The sequence below is a fragment of the Ixodes scapularis genome, unplaced genomic scaffold (assembly GCF_016920785.2).
Source record: "Ixodes scapularis isolate PalLabHiFi unplaced genomic scaffold, ASM1692078v2 ptg000154l_1__unscaffolded, whole genome shotgun sequence".
NCBI classification, from domain to species: Eukaryota; Metazoa; Arthropoda; class Arachnida; order Ixodida; family Ixodidae; genus Ixodes; species Ixodes scapularis.
This window is the reverse complement of record NW_024609924.1, coordinates 771,872-790,730: the sequence shown is the minus strand read 5'-3', so window position 1 is coordinate 790,730 and position 18,859 is coordinate 771,872. Positions and strand designations below refer to the sequence as shown.

The 18,859-nt window shown below is 46.3% G+C and overlaps 1 protein-coding gene across 1 annotated transcript; it reads left to right on the top strand.

Moving 5' to 3' along the window:
* The first annotated feature begins 161 nt into the window (after positions 1-161).
* LOC8039882 (ATP synthase subunit beta, mitochondrial) lies at positions 162-18,479 on the top strand. The gene is made up of 8 exons (XM_029983472.4): positions 162-384; positions 2,341-2,523; positions 4,781-5,064; positions 6,558-6,755; positions 8,670-8,806; positions 13,149-13,506; positions 14,321-14,522; positions 18,234-18,479. The coding sequence occupies exons 1-8, from the start codon at positions 267-269 to the stop codon at positions 18,329-18,331; spliced, it is 1,578 nt and encodes a 525-aa protein (XP_029839332.2). The 5' UTR covers positions 162-266; the 3' UTR covers positions 18,332-18,479.
* Positions 18,480-18,859: the final 380 nt, after the last annotated feature.

Below are 18,859 nucleotides of genomic sequence, written 5' to 3'. Positions count from 1 at the left end.
ACAAACGTTTTATTTTATGATTTGTTAACACCAAAACATAGGTTTTATTTATGGTGAGCTGATACCAAGAGTAATACATTTATTTTTGTTTTCCGTGAGAGTAAAAGTTTCTCCAAATTTGACGCAAGTTGCTTTCTGACAATGAGCCGGTTGAATGTCACGTGACTGAGATCACGTGGCCCGACGTTCATTTTTTTTTCTCGCTCCCTTCCTCTTCTCCCGGCGGTCGCCTCGTCCTTCGTCGTCGTGTGCAGCAGGACACGATCATGTTGAGCGTCGTGGGAAGAGCTTGCTCGAGCATCTTGAAGTCGGCCAAGCCGGCCGTTTCCCTCGCCAAAGTCAGTGGCATCAATTCGAGGCTAATCCCAGCGCTATGCACCACACGTGAGTTCTATTCATCCACCCAACCCGGCCCGAAGGCACCCTGTACCCTGCCTGCCCTTGAGTGCAAATGTTGGGTCAATTAGGGTTAACCGAGCCGCCGTGGAACGCTGACACTGTAAAAAGTACCGATGCAAGAGTGCCGTTGTTATTAGCAGACTGTCGAACTGATTACATTAAAAACGGTGACCTTGCACCGGACTTCGAGAAAAGTGGGGAACTAGTTTTTTTCTGGGTGTGTAGTGTTGAACTGCACGCCATGCCTTCGACGGATGCCGGCATCGAGACTTCGCTCAGATAGTGTTCGGATGCGTGCATCGCATGTCTCAAAGTGGCATAATACGATATTTTATTGCTGAGAACTCCCCTAAACGACACAGCTGTTCGGTTTCCTGCGTAGCCGCTGGTATTCGTGACCGGTGTGAGCGGGCCGAGCTTTGACCTCTTTCCCCTCTATGTCGTACCCATTCACCAATTTCTCGGTTCGAAGCAATTAAGTCCCTTTTGCGAGGTCGCTAGAAAATTTCTTCGACCTTTTGCTACTCAAAATTTAAAAAAAAGGGCAAAGAAAAGAAAGTTTAGAGGTGCCCTTTGCTCGGCAACCTAGGGGAACACACGGCGGCCTTCTTTGATCTTGTTGGGTGACGCCATTCTGGCTTTGCTTGGCTTGCCTTGGTGCAAAGAGCATCGGAAGTCTTTTTTGAAGAGTGCCCCATCCGTAGTAGTTAGTTGAACATGTTGGCATAATCAGTCGGTTGATGTGGGCCTGTCCTCTGACCTTTCTTCATGGTACAGCACTTGAAAGAGGTCAAACATGGGCCTTCTGCACGTTAGCCCTCGGACGGGCATGAAATTGAAGCACTCGATATATTATTCAAATTGTGCTAGCTCACTACGACTGCCAATGAGATTGTTTCATTAGCCATCCAGAGCTACGTGGGCTTTTTGATTTTAACAAAGCAAATGTTGCTAGTGTACGCTCCTATTTTTCTATAATGCTCAAGTTGTTCTTGCACATACTACGGTTTCACCTCTCAAAGCTATCTGCGTGCATGCATAGCTTTTACTTTAGCACAAGAAAGGGCTTGGGTGAACATAGGTTTTTCTTCTTCCTCCTTGATGCCAGTTATATGTTCTGATTAGTGTGAAATGCGTCTGACTGGCATGTTTATAAAACTTTTTCTAACATTTTTTTTTTTTACTTGGTGGTGCCTGCATTGTATTAAAGAGTCAACACTGGTGGTGGTTCTCAGAATTGCCAGACCCTTTCAAAGTTGGCTGCAGGGGGTACCCGTCTTGCTCTATGCTGCGTGCCACTCAATGGATAAATGAATGTTAATGGCTATACCCTTTCTAATGGGTGGTAGCTTATGCCACCTAGCCTAAAGCTCGCGACTGCTTGTTCCCTTAGTGCCGGGTCACTGGGCTGTGAGCTCGCGCGTGGCATCTGATATTTCGCTGAAAAGGGCTACTGCACACGCTGAAGACACGTCCCACAAGCCGGTAGATAAAGATGGCATCATGTAGAAGGCAGTTATTGGAATGGTCTAAAGATTTTACTAGTTCAGAAGCCATGGCGAATTTTGGTCCACCGCACTGTTCCAGTACGGCCGACCGCCAGGATCGGCCTTTTTTTGAGGACTCCCCCCTTGTGTTGTAAAGGCCCATTCATGCAACGTCTGCTTGCATTATAAGTCGCCGAGACATTTGTGCTTCAAAGGTTGCGTGCAAAGTTACTCCTTGAGTTGATTGCCACGGTTAATGTGAAGCACAGAATCCTCTTGACATTAGCAGACGGTGCTGCATGAACGGGCCTTGATTTGTGGGCTTTTAGTGGACGTACCAGTCGGAGGCACGTCTGGAGCATGGTCATTCTTATTGTGTCCTTTGCCGCTGAATGTTCTCTCGTTTTGGCGGTTTTGGTCTCTGACCTTCTCGTTTGTTGCCGCCCCGGTGCAGAGCCGGAGAGCCGGCGTCATGCTGCCGCCCAGGCCAAGGCCAAGGTGGGCAACGGCCAGATCGTGGCCGTGATTGGTGCTGTGGTGGACGTACAGTTTGAAGACAACCTCCCGTCCATCCTCAATGCCCTGGAGGTGGAGGGACGCAAGCCCCGCCTGGTGCTGGAAGTTGCCCAGCACTTGGGTGAGTCGCACGTCCCCACTGCCCAATGGCGTCGGAAGTGTTTGGGTGTTTAGGGGTAGGGTTGATTTCTGGGGTGTCTGTCAACACGAAAAATGATGGTCTTATCTGGATCCTACAGATGAAATCGGTATACGCAGAATGTTTCTGCGGCATCCTTCGGAGATTGCCGTGGATATTGCAACATTTTTACTTTTATTTGGTTATAGCTATAGTTGGTGACAGGTTGAGACTTCAGGGCGAGGGAAAGGAAGGCTAGAGAGGAGGAGGAAGATGGATTGTTGGAGAGGAGGAAACATCCCTCTCTCCACCAGTCTGCTTGCTTCCTCCTCCCCAGCCTTCCTTTCCCTTGCCCTGAACACTTAAAGGGGCACTGACACATCAAATTCATATCTTTTTTTTATTATCCGAAACAATTGAAAACGATGCCGGGACATTACCCTCAAAATTCGAAACTTGGGAATTCAGTATTTGTGAAGTAAAAAAACAATTTCCAAATGCCGACTTCGAAGTTCCCGCACCGGTGCGTTGACGTCAAGTATTGCAAAGTCCTGAGAGTCCACTTCCTTCCACCACTCTGTGCTGTTGCCATCGCGACCCAAAGCGAGGAGGAAAGGAGCGAGCGCCGGCGGATCGGTTTTGAGCGGTGTCGCCTGTTCTCCGTGAGAGGATACAAATCCAGGAAGCGGCACCACAACGGACTCCGATTTTATGGTATTTCAAAAAGAAGTGCGTTTGCAATTGCGTTAAAAAACATGTTTTACGATTGCCGTTATTAAATATTATAGAAGTGTCGCCTACAAAGCTTCTAAATTTTATGATTCTTGACGTCACAAATCAAAAGAAGCAAGGAGACAAAAAGCAAGAAAAAAAAGCAACAAAAAAAAAAAAATGTTTACGCGCGCGCGCGCGCGTAAACGTATTTTTTTTGCAATGCGTTTCTTTTTTTTTTTTCTATGACTACAATGTGCATTGTTTTAGACAATAAGATACGACCCTTGGGTTGTCAGTGCCCCTTTAACTTGTCACAGACTATAAAATTCTGTTTCAGTGTTAATGTTTTTTTAAATTCAAATGTTTTTTTTTTGTTTTTTGACTGATTTGGTGTTTGTTTTGTAAATTGAAGTTGTAACCAATCACAAAAAAACAAACAGTGAATCTGTAAAAAACCTCCCCCCAAAAAGGACACCCTCGAATTTGAAAAGATAATGAATACAGAGTTCACTGAACCCTAGAGTTAGCATACTCTTTTACTCCAAACTCTGTTGGCACATTATGATAGCCTTGGACGCTGCTGCACCATTAAACATCAATCATTCAATCAATGCAAACTCTGTCCTTTTCTATGCGATGGTGGGCACGTCTTGATTTAAATGCTGGCGTTAACGTTTAGTCAGTAGAGACCACCGTGGTGGAGACAAAGCATCTACACACTAATTGGTGGAGTGATAGAATTTGGGGCTCACAACCACGTGGTCAATGGTTCGATTCCCGTTGGGGCACGTTAAGAATTTCGTTACTTTTCAAATTTTCCACTATTCATATTTTCCTCTGAAGTAAGTGTTGCACATTTTGTAACGGTTTCTGTAGTGTCTTGTTGCACTTTCTTCTAGGATTCTAGCCCTCAAACAGATTCTTTGTTAAAACCTGGAATTGTCGTGGAATTATGATGCCTCTGGAGAAGTCGGGGAAGTCGTCAGAAAGTCGGTTAAGTTTGGGAAAATGACCTACGAGACGCTACGAGGTAGGAAGGTGCTGCGCAAGGCAGAGTGGACGGCTTTTGCACCAAGCGACACAAGCGACAGTTGCCCGAGGTGTTGCTAGGCAGCGCAAGTTACCTTCCTATTCGTCGGATTGAGCGGGAACAACCCAATCGGCCGCTGCTAACCTGTCCTCGGCCCTCTCTTTTTTTGTAACAGTCCGGGTAATTTTATCCAAATATTCGGGCAGAAACCTGAAAAAGTTGGAGAATTTGAAGGAAGCAACTTGGTAGACACCTTAATTTCTCTTCCCTTCTCCCGAATAACCCTTTTTTGAGCACCATTGTTTCCCGAAGACGTTCAAGGGATGCTCGAAGTGGCCGAACTGAATGCTCCCATTGTTCTTTGGGTATGCGTGCAAAGCGAAAGTGTGCCGTGCTTCCCAGCTTCCTCAGTATCTGATCGTACTCAGATTGCGCACCGAATCTGGAGACGCGGGTGCTTGTGCCGCGGCATTTCTGCTCGTTCACCGAGGGTGCGCGTCGTCTGCCCTCGTTCAGGTGAGAACGTGGTCCGCACGATTGCCATGGACGGCACGGAGGGCCTGGTGCGGGGCCAGAAGGTGACGGACACGCAGTCTCCCATCATGGTGCCCGTGGGGCCCGAGACCCTGGGCCGCATCATGAACGTCATCGGGGAGCCCATCGACGAGCGGGGCCCCATTCCCTCGGACAAGTTCCTCTCGATCCACCAGGACGCCCCCGAATTCGTCGAGATGAGCGTGGAGCAGGAGATCCTGGTCACCGGCATCAAGGTCGTCGACCTGCTCGCCCCCTACTCTAAGGTATCCCAGCTTTCGTTTGTTTCTGTTGCTTTGGGAAGCAGAAAAGGGGTCTACCGGAGCCTGTGTACGTAACCTATATCTTGTGTCATACCTCTGGCTCGAAATGTAAGCGGGAAAGAGGTTTTCCTGAGTATATGCGGGTAGTTTTCAATTTCCCAGAAGGGGGGGATGGCAAGTTGAGTAGCGGGGTGTGTGTGGCGTTCGTATTGATAGATGGCGCTACCTCCTTATCGCGACGGCTCGTGACCGTGGTTTGATGGTCGCGATTATTGTGAACATGATCTTTTTGAAATGTACCTTTGGTTAAAAAATAAATGCGGACAGTAAAAGCAAAATTTAAAGCAGAAAGACACGATTCTGCATAATGACTGCGCTTTTGCTGCCAATGAATTTCGTCTGCGTGTCGTCTGCTTTCTTTTGCTGGTCGGCTGCACCTTTGGACGCTGCTCCAAACGCCATCTATCAATATGCGCGCCAAATGCATCCCGCAACTCGATTTGGTCGTCTGCCTCGCCCTCCGCCATAGACCCTGACAAGTTTCTTGGTCCTATTTTTTTTTTACAGAAAGGGAGCTATTCTTAGGGATTTTACAAGAAAAAAGATCCGTGAAATACACCTTTGACAAAGTTTAGATTGCTACTTGCAAGCGTCGATTTTTACAATCCATTTTAGATCGAGCCTGGTGACTTGGGTCACCCTATATATTTGTGGAACAAGCATGCGCATCTGGGTGGCCTGAGCCGCTGCGGGATTAGTAGGGTTCAGCTGTATCCATCCGTCCAATAGCATGTAGAAGACGGGCCTGCGCATTACGTCACCGTTGGTGGGTCCCCAAGCCGCCCCAACTGGGAAAAACGCCTTGAAGCTTTACAAGATTACAGCGCAAAGTGGCAGACGCGTGCGTCTTGGCGTCGCTGCGTGATAGCGTCGCGCTTCTTGCGAGACGCCGAGTGATGCGCTGGCAGTGATGCTGATGTGTCTTGCCGTTCGTCGCAGGTAGGACAGTGAGGCGCGTGCTCAGAATGAAGCGAAGAAACTCCGCTGTCAAGATGCCACGAGGCGCTGATGCCTAGGGTTTCAACAAAACATCGAAGCGACCGCTGTGACTGTACCTCTGATTAACGAAACCGCTCAATTTGCAAAGGGCGAAGCCGGTGGACGCTGCTCACAAACATGGCAGAGCACGGCTTACATGAGAGGAAAAGGCGTTTTGCGGAACCACTCTACAGTTCGCGACAGGCTGAAAATTCAGTGGATGCTCCGCTCCGCCTCCAGCGCGAGCTTTTAAGGGAATACCATGTTGCACGCGCAGCCAAAACCCCGTAGAAATAAGCAAACGGGTACCATAGGCAGAGCATCTACCAACTCAGAATAGCAAGATATTCGTTCGGAGAAGAATTTAGAGAGTATGCTGAAAGCAGAGAGGAAACTAGTCCATTACTCGAATCAGTCCAGAGTTAATATTTTCTGAAGCACTCGGTCTCCTCTTCCAGGGAGGCAAAATCGGCCTTTTCGGTGGAGCCGGCGTGGGCAAGACTGTGCTCATCATGGAGCTGATCAACAACGTGGCCAAGGCCCACGGAGGTTACTCAGTCTTTGCGGGAGTCGGCGAGCGCACCCGCGAGGGCAACGACCTGTACCACGAGATGATTGAGGGCGGCGTCATCAGTCTCAAGGACAAGACCTCCAAGGTGAGCGTCGTACCGCCCGTCTGCCGACGGCATAGGATCGTAAAGGGGCTGTTATAATCGCTGACTGGATGAGAACTGCAAGGTGGATGGTCTCTCACGTGCTCGTTGCCTCGTGTAGTGCTTTCGCTATTCACAAACTGTCAAAGCTCTCAAGACGCAGACGCGTTACCGAAGGTAAGGGGTTTGCACTGGAGGGGGGAGCCATTGAAACTTCTTCTCTTCTTGTCAGTGACTATAGCGGGGGGATGCTTCGGTGGCAGCCTCTTACGGTTCCGATCCACGACGTCGCAACCGGAATCTTGCTTTGGTGTCGCGTGTTGCGATCCTGGCTATGTATCATTTGCGGTGAGCAAGTTGGATCCTTTATGTGAAGAGCGCAATGGAAGTTCATGGTTGTCGCATTCTCAACTGCACCATGGGCAGACTTGACTTTCTTTCGAGGAGAGCTGAGTAAATCCTACAACAGACTGCGTAGTAAGTTCTTCGGCAATCGTGGAAGGTCAACGGCAGCTATGGTTTTGGTCTTGCAAGCTGCCGACAGTTGCCCGAGTGATTCGGGCAAGCCACTTCTATACATAAGCTGCCTGTAGACGTGTAAGCTGCCAGTAGAGAGTAAACTATGAATCGACTGGAACAATTGGCTATCAGGCTTTTGACCATGCACAAAGCACATAGTCACGTGCTGCAGGCTGGATAGACCGCATGTAGCTTCCAATCTACTGTCTGTAGTTCTAGGCACACTTGGCCCATTTATGGCTTGTCTCGTTTTCAACCTGGTTTAAAGCACGCTTCAGGCATAGAGTTAATAAAACAATCTAGAGGAAAAGGTCCTACCCATTTCAGCTGCTTTGGAACGACAGGGCATCGATGCAAACCTGGGTGGTCCCAAGTGGCCCATCATGCCGGCGATGCCCTAATATAAACAAAGAAGCACCAAAAACTCCTCGAACAACTTCAACTCATTGCGACAAAGGGAACACGCCAAACCTATTGTCTGCTTTCTTTCTCTGCTTTTGTCTCTTTTTCTTTCTCCCGATGTCGGCGCCTACGATTTGCCTCATTCTGCTTATGTCTTTACCCCCCTGGGGTAGTGTGCTGGCGAATGTGGGTATCTCTCCCAGCGGTAACGAGCTTGCGGCAGCCATTCGCCTGAAACGCTGGGTACCTGTGGTTTCTTGACCCCTTGGAATCGGCCATGCGAGCTCAAAATCCTTCTCGCGGCTATTCTAACTATTATATTTGCCGGGAGAGATACCCACATTCGCCGGCAAACCGGCCCAGGTGAATGCGAGTATCTCCCAGTGGCTAAAAACGCCACGAGAGGGACTTTCTGGTCACATCATGGGGGCACGGTACCTATAAAAACAAACTCTGTGTCAGTTTTTTTTATGCTACGCTGTCAAGGTAAGCGTAGCTTCTATGGGGCATCATCTTGAGTCTCATTCGCACGCCCTCTGGTGGGAGTGACCAGCACCAAAGCGTCGCGCTCGCGCAAGTAGCTACGACATCGTTAGAGCACTGTTGCTGTACCAGCCTTGACTCTGCAGCCCAAAATAGTTGATGCGGAGATAGGACTGTTCCCGTAAGTCTACCCTCCCTTCGGTTATTCGGGTTCGCTTTTGTGCGCAAAAAGAGGGTGAACAGGCTTGAAATAAAAGTGAAATGAACTGCATTTGCGTACTTTAGGGGTGGCTTGTCAAATTATTTGTGAATAAGATTGTGTTAAGCAAGAATGGCAAGAGGCAAGGCTTATGTCTGGTGAGGGGAGTCGCGTGCAATGCTAGGTACTTCCTGCCCTTCGAGGTAGTCACGTGCCATAAAGACTCCTCTTAACGCCTGGAGGAAAGGCCCCATTCACTAGCAAACCGCCCCTGGCTTCGGGGCCGTTCCAATGCTTTGCTCGCCTCCGTCCAGGTGTCTCTGGTGTACGGCCAGATGAACGAGCCCCCTGGCGCCCGTGCCCGTGTCGCTCTGACCGGTCTCTCGGTGGCCGAGTACTTCCGTGACCAGGAAGGACAGGACGTGCTGCTCTTCATCGACAACATTTTCAGGTGAGCTGCAGCGTCTCTCCTCGTTCATCTGTGCAAGAAGTTCAAAGGGCATGTTTACACGCACCATTCTCAACAAGACGAAATGGGCTTTTGCTAGGAGCATATACAGTTACTCTAGCAGTGGTTCTCATTGGAAGCGTGCGACGAGACAGTGGCGCCACGGTGCGGCTCCTAGCAAAAACGTTTTGCATAGACTTCTTACGTTGCAGCCCACCTTAGTTTCTAATCGATGTTGGATTACCCAACCACAGTGCTAAATGAAACTTCAGGGGGCGGTAGTCCCCGCTAACCTTTTTTTACACAGCGCCCAAAAACGGAGAACATGGATCCTCTCCATGCGCTGGCAAAAACAGCCGATATCATCTCAATCCTAGTATTCTACTTAATCCTAGTATTCTACTCAATCCACCAACAAGCAAAAAGCAGTCTGATCATAAGAGGAGTGAAAAATGCTTCTCGTGTAAATTTGATTTATCACTGGCACTGGTGAATGCAGGGGTGTGACATCTGCGCCAGTTGCGCAATTTTGATTCGAACCCAAGTTTCTCCGCCTAGTGGCGCTAAAATCGGTCGAAATTGCGGCACACTGCGCCAAAAGTAACTCAAACTAAAAAATTTGCAGCAATGCTAGATTTAAAGGAAAACGAAAACTTGGTTGGCAACATTTAATCCCGTCGTAGTAAAGTAAAAGGGCATGGGTGGCTTAGGTACAGGGTGGCGCAAGCAATCGCCGGATTCGAGGATTTCAACTGTAGTACCCTTCTATATCTATGATATGTGGTCTTTTCCCAATTTCCCTATTACTTTACGCTGTCATTTGTGACTGCATGATACCGGTGCGTTGTCATGCGGTCTCGCTATCTGGCCGCGGGAAGTACGACGCACAGGCTATCAAGATGAGCAAAGCAAACCTCAGTATTTTTTTTCGTTTTGAGAGTAAACCTTTTCTTAAAAGTGCCATTTAGCGCCTTTATTCTGCAATTGTTCATTTGTGTCCGTAATCTTCTCGTGAGTACTTTTGGTTATCACACACGTGCTTCCAGTGCATGAACAGTCGAATGAATCGGTCACACTCCCGTATTTAGCGTGCATGTGCTGCTCATAGTTTTTCTACCAATTCACTATTTACCTTGTGACTCCTTTTTGTGGGGAGTTTTTTTGTATCTGCACATGCTTTCTACGAGCGTCCAATCAATGTCTGGTTGTAGTAAACCGTGCTTCCCTGTTCATGCTCTTGAATCACCGCTTAAAAAAGTTTTGCACTACAATTGCGCTTTGGCACCAGTTCGTATAAGCTTGAGGTACCTGGTGCCAGGCATGGGCACGTTACCAGAAAAAAGTAACAGTGTTACAGTTACCTAGGGGGAAAAAGTAATTCTGTTACAGTTACAGTTGCCGGTTTCAAAAAGTAACGTGTTAGTTACAGTTATTCCAAAAACAGTAACGCCGTTACTTTCTCGTTACAGTATGAAAATTGGACAGAAGGAATCACAAACCAAAACAATGTTATTTTATTTGTTACACTATATTGTGAGAAGAAAGGTAAACTGAGAAATTAAAAAAATGTAAACCCGTAGGTTTTTTTTTTTTTTTTTGCGTCATTCGCCGTTGTAACATTTTGATCTGCATAATTTATTTGCAATAATTGTCATAACATAGACTCAACCGTTTTTCAAAATTGTCATAGGCCCGATGACAATTCTGTGTTTAATACAGATGCTAGATCATTTCACCAACATTAAAAACAGCAAAGGACCGAGGTTACTGCCTTGAGGAACCCGAGAAGTACAGGGTGTCACAAAAGAAAATTTAGTCTTTTCTACTACAAAAATAAACTAGCCATCGTCGAATGCTCATTCTCCGCCCAAAGGTAGAGCTAGAGGTCACAACCAGATGCCAAAGTTTCAGCCCGATCCGATAACTTAATCAAAAGTTATAACTGATTTTCTGAAAATTTCAATGGGAAAATGGCGGCCGACGGAGCTTTCGAACACATGGGGCTCTATGGCGCCTGAAACTGAAAACGAGAAAAAATGAACTCCTTTTTCCCACTAAAATTTTCAGAAAATCACTTATAACTTTTGATAAAGTTATCGGATCGGGCTGAAACTTTGGCATCTGGTTGTGACCTCTAGCTCTACCTTTGGGCAGAGAATGAGCGTTCAGCGATGCTTAGTTTATTTTTGCGGTAAAAAAATGGCGTAAATTTTCTTTTGTGACACCCTGTAGAAAAAAAAAGGAGCAGATAATCGACCGGATACTCGTGCAAAGTTCAGCCGATGAGATGGGTAACTATCGAGGAGACGACAGTACTTAAGGGACTGACCGTAACTACAGAGTTTTCTCAACAGTAGTCGACGATTAACTTTGTCAAAAGCTTCGCTCATATCAAAGTAGACTACATCCGTTTGTCCTCCACTATGGACAGACGGTACAATCTGATGTAGGAAGGAACATAGGTTTGTTTCTGTGGAGCGGCCTTTCATGAAACCATGTTGCTCAGGAATAATCTTCCGACAAAAATATGCATAAAGGCCGGTGTGCAAAACAATTTTATAAACTTTAGAAAAACTACAAAGGCCTATAGTTGGCCTTTGTAGTCTGTGGAGCGGCCTTTGTAGCTACTGGCCTATAGTTGTTAACCATGGATCGATCACCCGATTTATATAATGGAACAACAGAGTGCTTTCAAGCAGTAGGAAATGTTTCAGATGCAAGTGATAAGTTAAATATATGAACCGAAACTGGACAAAGGCCACATTCATTTAGATCTGCTCAACTAGTGCCCAAACGTAAAAATTTCTTTCCTTGGGAGCAGGGTCAGCCGAGGAAATCTGGGAGCTCGGGGACCCTATGGGGTATCCTAGGGAAATGTTGAAGGTACCCAAGGGAACCCATGAGGATACCCTGGGGAATCCATGAGGGTAGCCATGGAATTCATATAGGTGCTCTGGGTAACCCATGGGGGTACCCTTGGGGATTCATGGGTACCTTGGAGAACTCTTGGGCTCATTCAATTATAGAACCCATGCTCCACTGTATACAGCTATAGCGTCCACAGTGACACTTGCCTAGAGTATTCTTATGGCTCTGCCATTTAGTTGCTCTAGGCATGGCTAGAGTAACTGTATATTCACAAGGTCACCCACTCTGCTGAGGCATTTTGTTTCGTTAAGCACTGTGCTCCACAGCACTACCTCGCACAAGCAGTCAGCACTAGAAAGAGCACAGACTTAGTTTAATTTATGTAGTGCTGACTTCACACTTCATTAGTGATGCGGCATTGATTCGGTGCTGCGTCTGTGCTGCTTTGAGCATTGCTTTAATGCTGCAATGCGTGCGTGAACTGGCCTTAGTTCTCTGATTGTTTAGTTTACCTTTCTTTCACTCTGCCGTTTGTCAGAGCCGTAAGCGCTAATTTGTGCTTCTAGAGGATAAATTCATCCTGCGTCTGTTCGTGTGGCAAGGCCACATTAGGCCGACGCTATGGGCTTTATAGGATTCTCGCAGTTGTCTTCACGAAACAAAGCTTGCAGTTTTTTCAGTTGTTACAAAATATGGCTTTGTGCTCTTGTGACATTTGTGAAGCAACATTGTTCTCTGCTAGACTTCTATAATTATTAATGTTAGCATTTACATTAAGTGCTCTGCTCGGAAATGCATATCTGGAAAATAAGCAGGTGTTAAAAAAACTGAGCAATGTTTGACATTGGTGGGTTTTCGAATGTCAAAGTGCGAAACCTTTACTCCAAAGCAGATACAAGTTTTGCTCCTCCCCGTCCGCACCTGGTCGGCGACTATGGCACCGAGGACTTTCCCAGCAATACTATTTCTTCTTGAGAAAATAAACTGGTTGATTTGTTAAACCAGTTTATTTGTTTAAGAGTGCAAATAAAGGCCCGTTCACACTCTTGCGACCGAGTACGACTGAGAGAGACGAGATCTCTTAAAACTTCTTAAATGTTTTTAGAATGAGGGAACACACTGGCATTGTGGCGCCATCTATGCGGTGACCCTGGAACTGCATTTCACAAGAGCGGAGGTTTTGATGGATTTCCAAGGTCGAATGTGCGTAATACCCATAGAAAGGCTTGTTTATAACATTGAAAAAAAGTTTTTCGAGCCAAGAAAGAAAGGATAATGCGCGAGAAATAAAAAAAAAATATGCCGGACCGCCGAGTTTACACTGCTTCCCAATAGATGGCGCCAGTGTGTTCTCCGGTTTAAGAAGTTTTAAGGAACCCAGGTTTAAGAGGTCGCAAGTGTGTGAACGGGCCTTAACTGGGGGACTAAATAGGTTCTAAACAAATGACCGAGCTGCAACTTCTCCCCGTGGGTGCAGGTTCACCCAGGCTGGCTCAGAGGTGTCCGCCCTGCTGGGGCGCATCCCGTCGGCGGTGGGCTACCAGCCGACCCTGGCCACGGACATGGGCACCATGCAGGAGCGCATCACGACCACCAAGAAGGGCTCCATCACCTCGGTGCAGGCCATCTACGTGCCAGCCGACGACTTGACGGACCCGGCCCCGGCCACCACCTTCGCCCACTTGGACGCCACCACGGTGCTGTCCCGGGGCATCGCCGAGCTGGGCATCTACCCCGCCGTAGACCCCCTAGACTCTACTTCCCGTATCATGGACCCCAACGTCGTCGGGCAGGAGCACTACGACATTGCCCGTGGGGTGCAGAAAATTCTACAGGTGTGCCCCCCCCCCCCCCCCCGACACGGTGGTTTTGGTGGAGCGGCGTTACTTTGTGCAATGTTTAACTTGTGCTATTTATGGATGTATATCCTCTTCAGACCCAATGTAAGTTACACATAGTTTCCTTTTAAAAAGGTCAGATTGTTGCAAAGTGTAATAACATGTAGTAAAAACAAGTCGTAAGGCAAAAAAAAAATTGCAGCTGTAGTGGGATATTTTTTTTTATAGAAGAATGTGCATTTTATTAAGCATTATCATAAAAACAGTTTGTAGGAGAGAGGATTGAACGGGCACCCGGAAAGTATCTAGAGCTCTTCTAATCCTCCAACTTGTTATAGATTGGTTAGAAGTCACTTACCAGCAACTAAACAAAATAGGTTAAAGCTTGCGACAGTTAAGGCTGGCTCACCTACTCGTAATTGCTTGGGGCCGAGTCCTTGTCATCTCTTGCGACGAGAGAAGACTCCGGCACCATCTATGAATTAGCACTGAAACTGCACTTCACTAAAGTGAAGTGTTTGAAGTATTCGAGACATCAGATGTGCCTACTATTTATGAGAAACAGTCGTTTGTAACATTTCAAGCCAGAAAAGAAAGAAGGATGCGAGAAAAAAGTAGATGTAGGAAAATCACAATTGTTCCACAGCTACCTCATAGACGGCGCCAGTGTGGTCTCTCGTAAGAGATCGCCAGGGTTTTTAATGCTCTTGGACGTAGTCAGTTGTAAGTGTGTGAACTTCAGTCATTCTTTTCAGTCATCGCCACTGCAGCTGTGAAGTCTAACCACGTGTGCTTGCGTCTTTTCCTGCAGGACTACAAGTCTCTGCAGGACATCATTGCCATCCTGGGCATGGACGAGCTGTCTGAGGAGGACAAGCTGACGGTGTCCAGGGCCCGCAAGATCCAGCGTTTTCTCTCCCAGCCCTTCCAAGTGGCCGAGGTCTTCACTGGCCAGGCCGGCAAGTTTGTGCCCATCAACGAGACCATCAGTGGCTTCAACCAGATCCTGAAAGGTGGGCTCATTTGCCCTCGGTACAGCTGACTTTGTCTGGCACTTTTGGCGGTCTACCTCCTTTCGACGGTGGCGTGACAACATGCTTCATGGGTTTAGGGCATTCTTAACCATCGTGAAAGACATTTCCTTCACAAACTTTGGCTCCACTGACAGAAATGCACCCGCAACTGATCGTAAGCGCGTCACAGTAATCATGCTCTCTAAATTGCAAACCTTTTTTAGGGCGCTTTTGGCATGCCTTCTCCCGAAAAAAAAGCGCCCGATGAAGCTCACTCTGCACAAAGAACGACGCGACCGTTCTTAGGCCTAACCACTTTCATGATTTGACTGTCCGAAAGCGAACCGCGCACAACGGCGTGTTTGTTGACATAAACGTATCCGATAAGCGGAGCATGTTTGGGGCTGGGCAATTCCTCAACCCCAGCTCTGTTAGGTGTGTGCGCCACTCGGTTTCACGATTGATCCCTTCTGCAACTACACACTTGCGGCCATTATGAGAGCGGCTTGGCATGGCTTGACTTGGCCTGGCCGCTTGGCGGCAAAAGAAAATTGGCTCGGTGGCTAGCTGAGTTGGACGCGGTTCAAGACTGGCGGAGCTGAAAATAGGAGGTGCATTCATTACGCGAGAGAAAAAAGAAAAGTTAATATTGATGCCTGTTGGGGGGGTGCGTTCATTATGCAAGTAAACACTGTATATTCCCTACCAAAAGTGAGTGTCAGGATGTACACATTTGTGTACATAGCATTTGGAAGGGCCAAAGCAGGATCCTTTTTGTGGGATGGTTTCCGAAACCAGGCCATAACGTCATTATGAAAACATATAGCACAAGTTCTCACGACAAACCGCTAAGTTTAGTGAGAATGTTTTCCCTCTAAATTTAGCTGCGGTTTATTGCTCTCATGGGTCACATGACCACACAATATTACAGGGTCACGCAACGACACTGTTCACATAATGTTACAACCTGATGTCATGTGACATCAGTGCCACATGATGGGAGGCTGCATGTCATTAGGTGACATTATGATGTGATCACACTTCAGAATAGAAATACGAAGGTATTTGATCATCTTCAATTACTTTTTTCAGGTACATTTTGTTATCAAAGATTGCCATCTTAGACTGGAGTCTTGTATATTTACTAAGCTTGAGCTTGGGTATGTATGGGGTGTTATGTGCAAAATGGAGCATCATACGGCTTCCTGAAAAACCGCATAAATTCGACGGGTTTTTATGTTTCGGCTTGCTATCGGAGCACATCTTGGCCCAGGCGGCACCGCGCCCCGTGGAAAGATAGTGCAACAAACCTCTGCTGCGTCATGCAATGACAGCACAACACAGGTTGGTTGCACTTTCTCTCCATGGGGCGTGGTGCCGTCGGGGCCGAGATGTGCTCCAATAGCAAACCGAAACTAACAAACCTGTCGAATTTGTGCGGTTTTTCAGAAAGCCGTAGAATGCTTTGCGTGCCTTCTATCGTTCTGCAATTTGTTGATTTTGTGTTTTTTGGTGATGCTGAGCAATTTTCTAATTGAAACCATGCCCTTGAGCCCAATATTTAAGAAGTTAATTACGCAAAAGTAATTAACAATCTAATTATCCCGGGCTGTGATAATTTTCCTAAATAGGCCCCTGGCCCAGGACCAAAACGACACAAGCCTTTTTTTGTTGCGACGCATAGTTTTCGCAATATCAAATTTGTCCACCTTTCGTAAAACACCTTGTATACCTAGAATCAAATGATTATAAACAATGTTGCAGCTCTAGATAAAATTTGTCATAACTTTACAGGCGGATGCAACTTGAGGAAAACGAATGTATTTATTGTAAGATTAATTTAAAAGGCAGAGTTGATGTATCAGTCTTTTCAAACATGCAATTAATTCGAAGTGTTTCAATAAATCGTCCAACCAAAAAGACAATCTACTTATAACAATAATGAGAAAACCCGAAGATTCAATCGTTATAACCAATTATCATCGTATCTGAACCAGAAACTGAGTGTTTCTAGTCTCGAAACTCTAGAAACTGATGGTTGAAAGCAGTACATTGCTATATCTGGCATCATTATTAGTGGTTTGCACTGTAATTGTACTCTTCCCATTAGTTTCTCCTTCTACTCTTTCATTCTTTTTCTTCCATGTTTATTCTGTGTCAGGTGCAACAAGCTTCATGCTATTTGCATGTGACTTCCTTTGCAAAGTGTGTCCCTTTATCACATTAGATTGCAAAGATCAGTAACCAAAATTGTATTTGGGGCTGTATTTGAAATACATGTATTTAAGGTACTTAATTTGAAATATTTAAATAGAGCTGACAGATATATTCCCCAATATGTAACCAAGTATGAAATACAACATACAGTTGAACCTCGATTTAACAAAGTCACCGGGACCCGCTAATTATTTCGTTATATTGGGAACTTCGTAAAATCGAAAGTCATTTCGCGGGCATAAGCTGCGCACGGGATCTGAATTTGTTCGTTAATTCAGGAAATTCGTAAAATCGGGTTTCGCTAAATCGAGGTTTAACTGTACTAAAATGATATTAAATGCAGAGGTATTTATTAACTTCTATTTGAAATACTGCTCATCTCCGCAGCTTTGCACTGCCCCAGTGGAAAGGTTAGAACACCTCCACGCTTTGCACATGCCTGGAGATGCGCCAAAGTCTTTGTAAAGTTGACCGATATAGGGGTTTTCGGCGGTGCTAGTCGTGTTCCTAATTTAAACCATATGTTTATTTTTACTGATCAAAAATTTGAGTGAATTTCGGGTAATGGTTTAGCTATTAGTCCATTCCGTTCTTTGCGATCCTCGGCGTGGCTGGCGCTTCGTTCTTGAAGAGTTTTTGTTTTTTCCCTCGACCACCCTATTGGTTGGAATTTTTCTAGATTCTTTGCCGAAGCACCAGGGGTCTCAAACTCATTTTTGTGTGGGGGCCAGATATCCACACCTGAAAGGTGGAGGGCCAACGTAAGACGCGGGAGGGGGTGGGGTAAGACTTCGTGCTTTATGCTTTTTGTAAACTCAGTCTTGCCAGTGACATCTTTAGATTTGATTTGCTTATAAGACTACTTTGGGCCTTGATCTGCTGATGTGGTAAGAATAAAAGTGACGCCGCTCTGCCAACGTGCTGGCATTTTTAATAGAACAAGTACTGTTGTTCCAGTTGCTCAGTTCACCCAGGACTTAACCAAGCTCAGCATGTCTCTACAAATAATCAGTTAATATGAAAGTTGTTTCCCCTGATGGTTTTTACAAACAAACACTTGTCTTTTATAGATATCTTTTTGAAGGTGAAAGTTTTGAGCTTGAACCTTTATCTTTTGCCAGTTGCTCCCGCTGATCGAGAAGTTTGTGCAGCCGAAATGCATCCTTCAACGAATAGCTCGCGCTTGCAGCCTAGTAGTGAAATTATTCTAAATTACAGAAAGTTGGGAAGCAAAATATGAAGCGAAACGATGGGCACATGAACACATAAGTATGGACTATGTGAATACCTTGAAAAAGCAGGGCTACTCTTTGAGCGAGAATGAATCGGCGAGGTGAGATCACTATGGCGCATGCCTTCTCGGGACATTAGGGACCGAGACTCGTAGCCAGTTTCCTGCGGGCTGTGTCCCAGTGAGTTGCAGGCCGCGTGTTTGAGACCCTTGTCCTATACGAATACCACTGAGCCCTACTAATGAGCCACTCGCCGTTTCAGGTGAGCTGGACCACCTGCCTGAAGTGGCCTTCTACATGGTGGGCCCCATCGAGGAGGTGCACGAGAAGGCAGAGAAGCTGGCGGCAGAGGCTTCCTAAGCCCCTTCTTTCATTCGGGAGGTGTACAGAAACTGCCATAGCATAGCCACTCAGCACTTTTTTTTTTCTCCTGTTTTTTTATTTTTTTTATGTAGCGCAAGTTGTGAATGAAGGCGGAACTTACGCAATAAAAAACAAGTCACATCAATGTTTGCTGGTTCTGTTTTATTTTGTTTTGGAATTCTTTTTGCCCTCTGGAAACTGGTGCTTGCCAAAAAGTCAGTGTGGGCGGGTTGGTTTGTTGTCACAAAAGTTGTTAGCAGCGTGCAATGAATGAGGACACGGAATAAGGAGGTACACGGGACAAGTGCTGACTCTCAATTAAGTAAACACTTGCTAAAAAGCATACCAGCTGCAGCAAATCAACATCACAGGTTCAGAAAGAACCGAATACTGTAAACGACTTAATTTTTGCAAAGACCTAATTTTCAGAGACCTAATTTCGCGAATTGCCTACATTTTGCGAAAAATCGGTCCCACGAACAATACCGGCAAGTCAGTTACTGGAGCTGCCACCAGTCGGCGCGC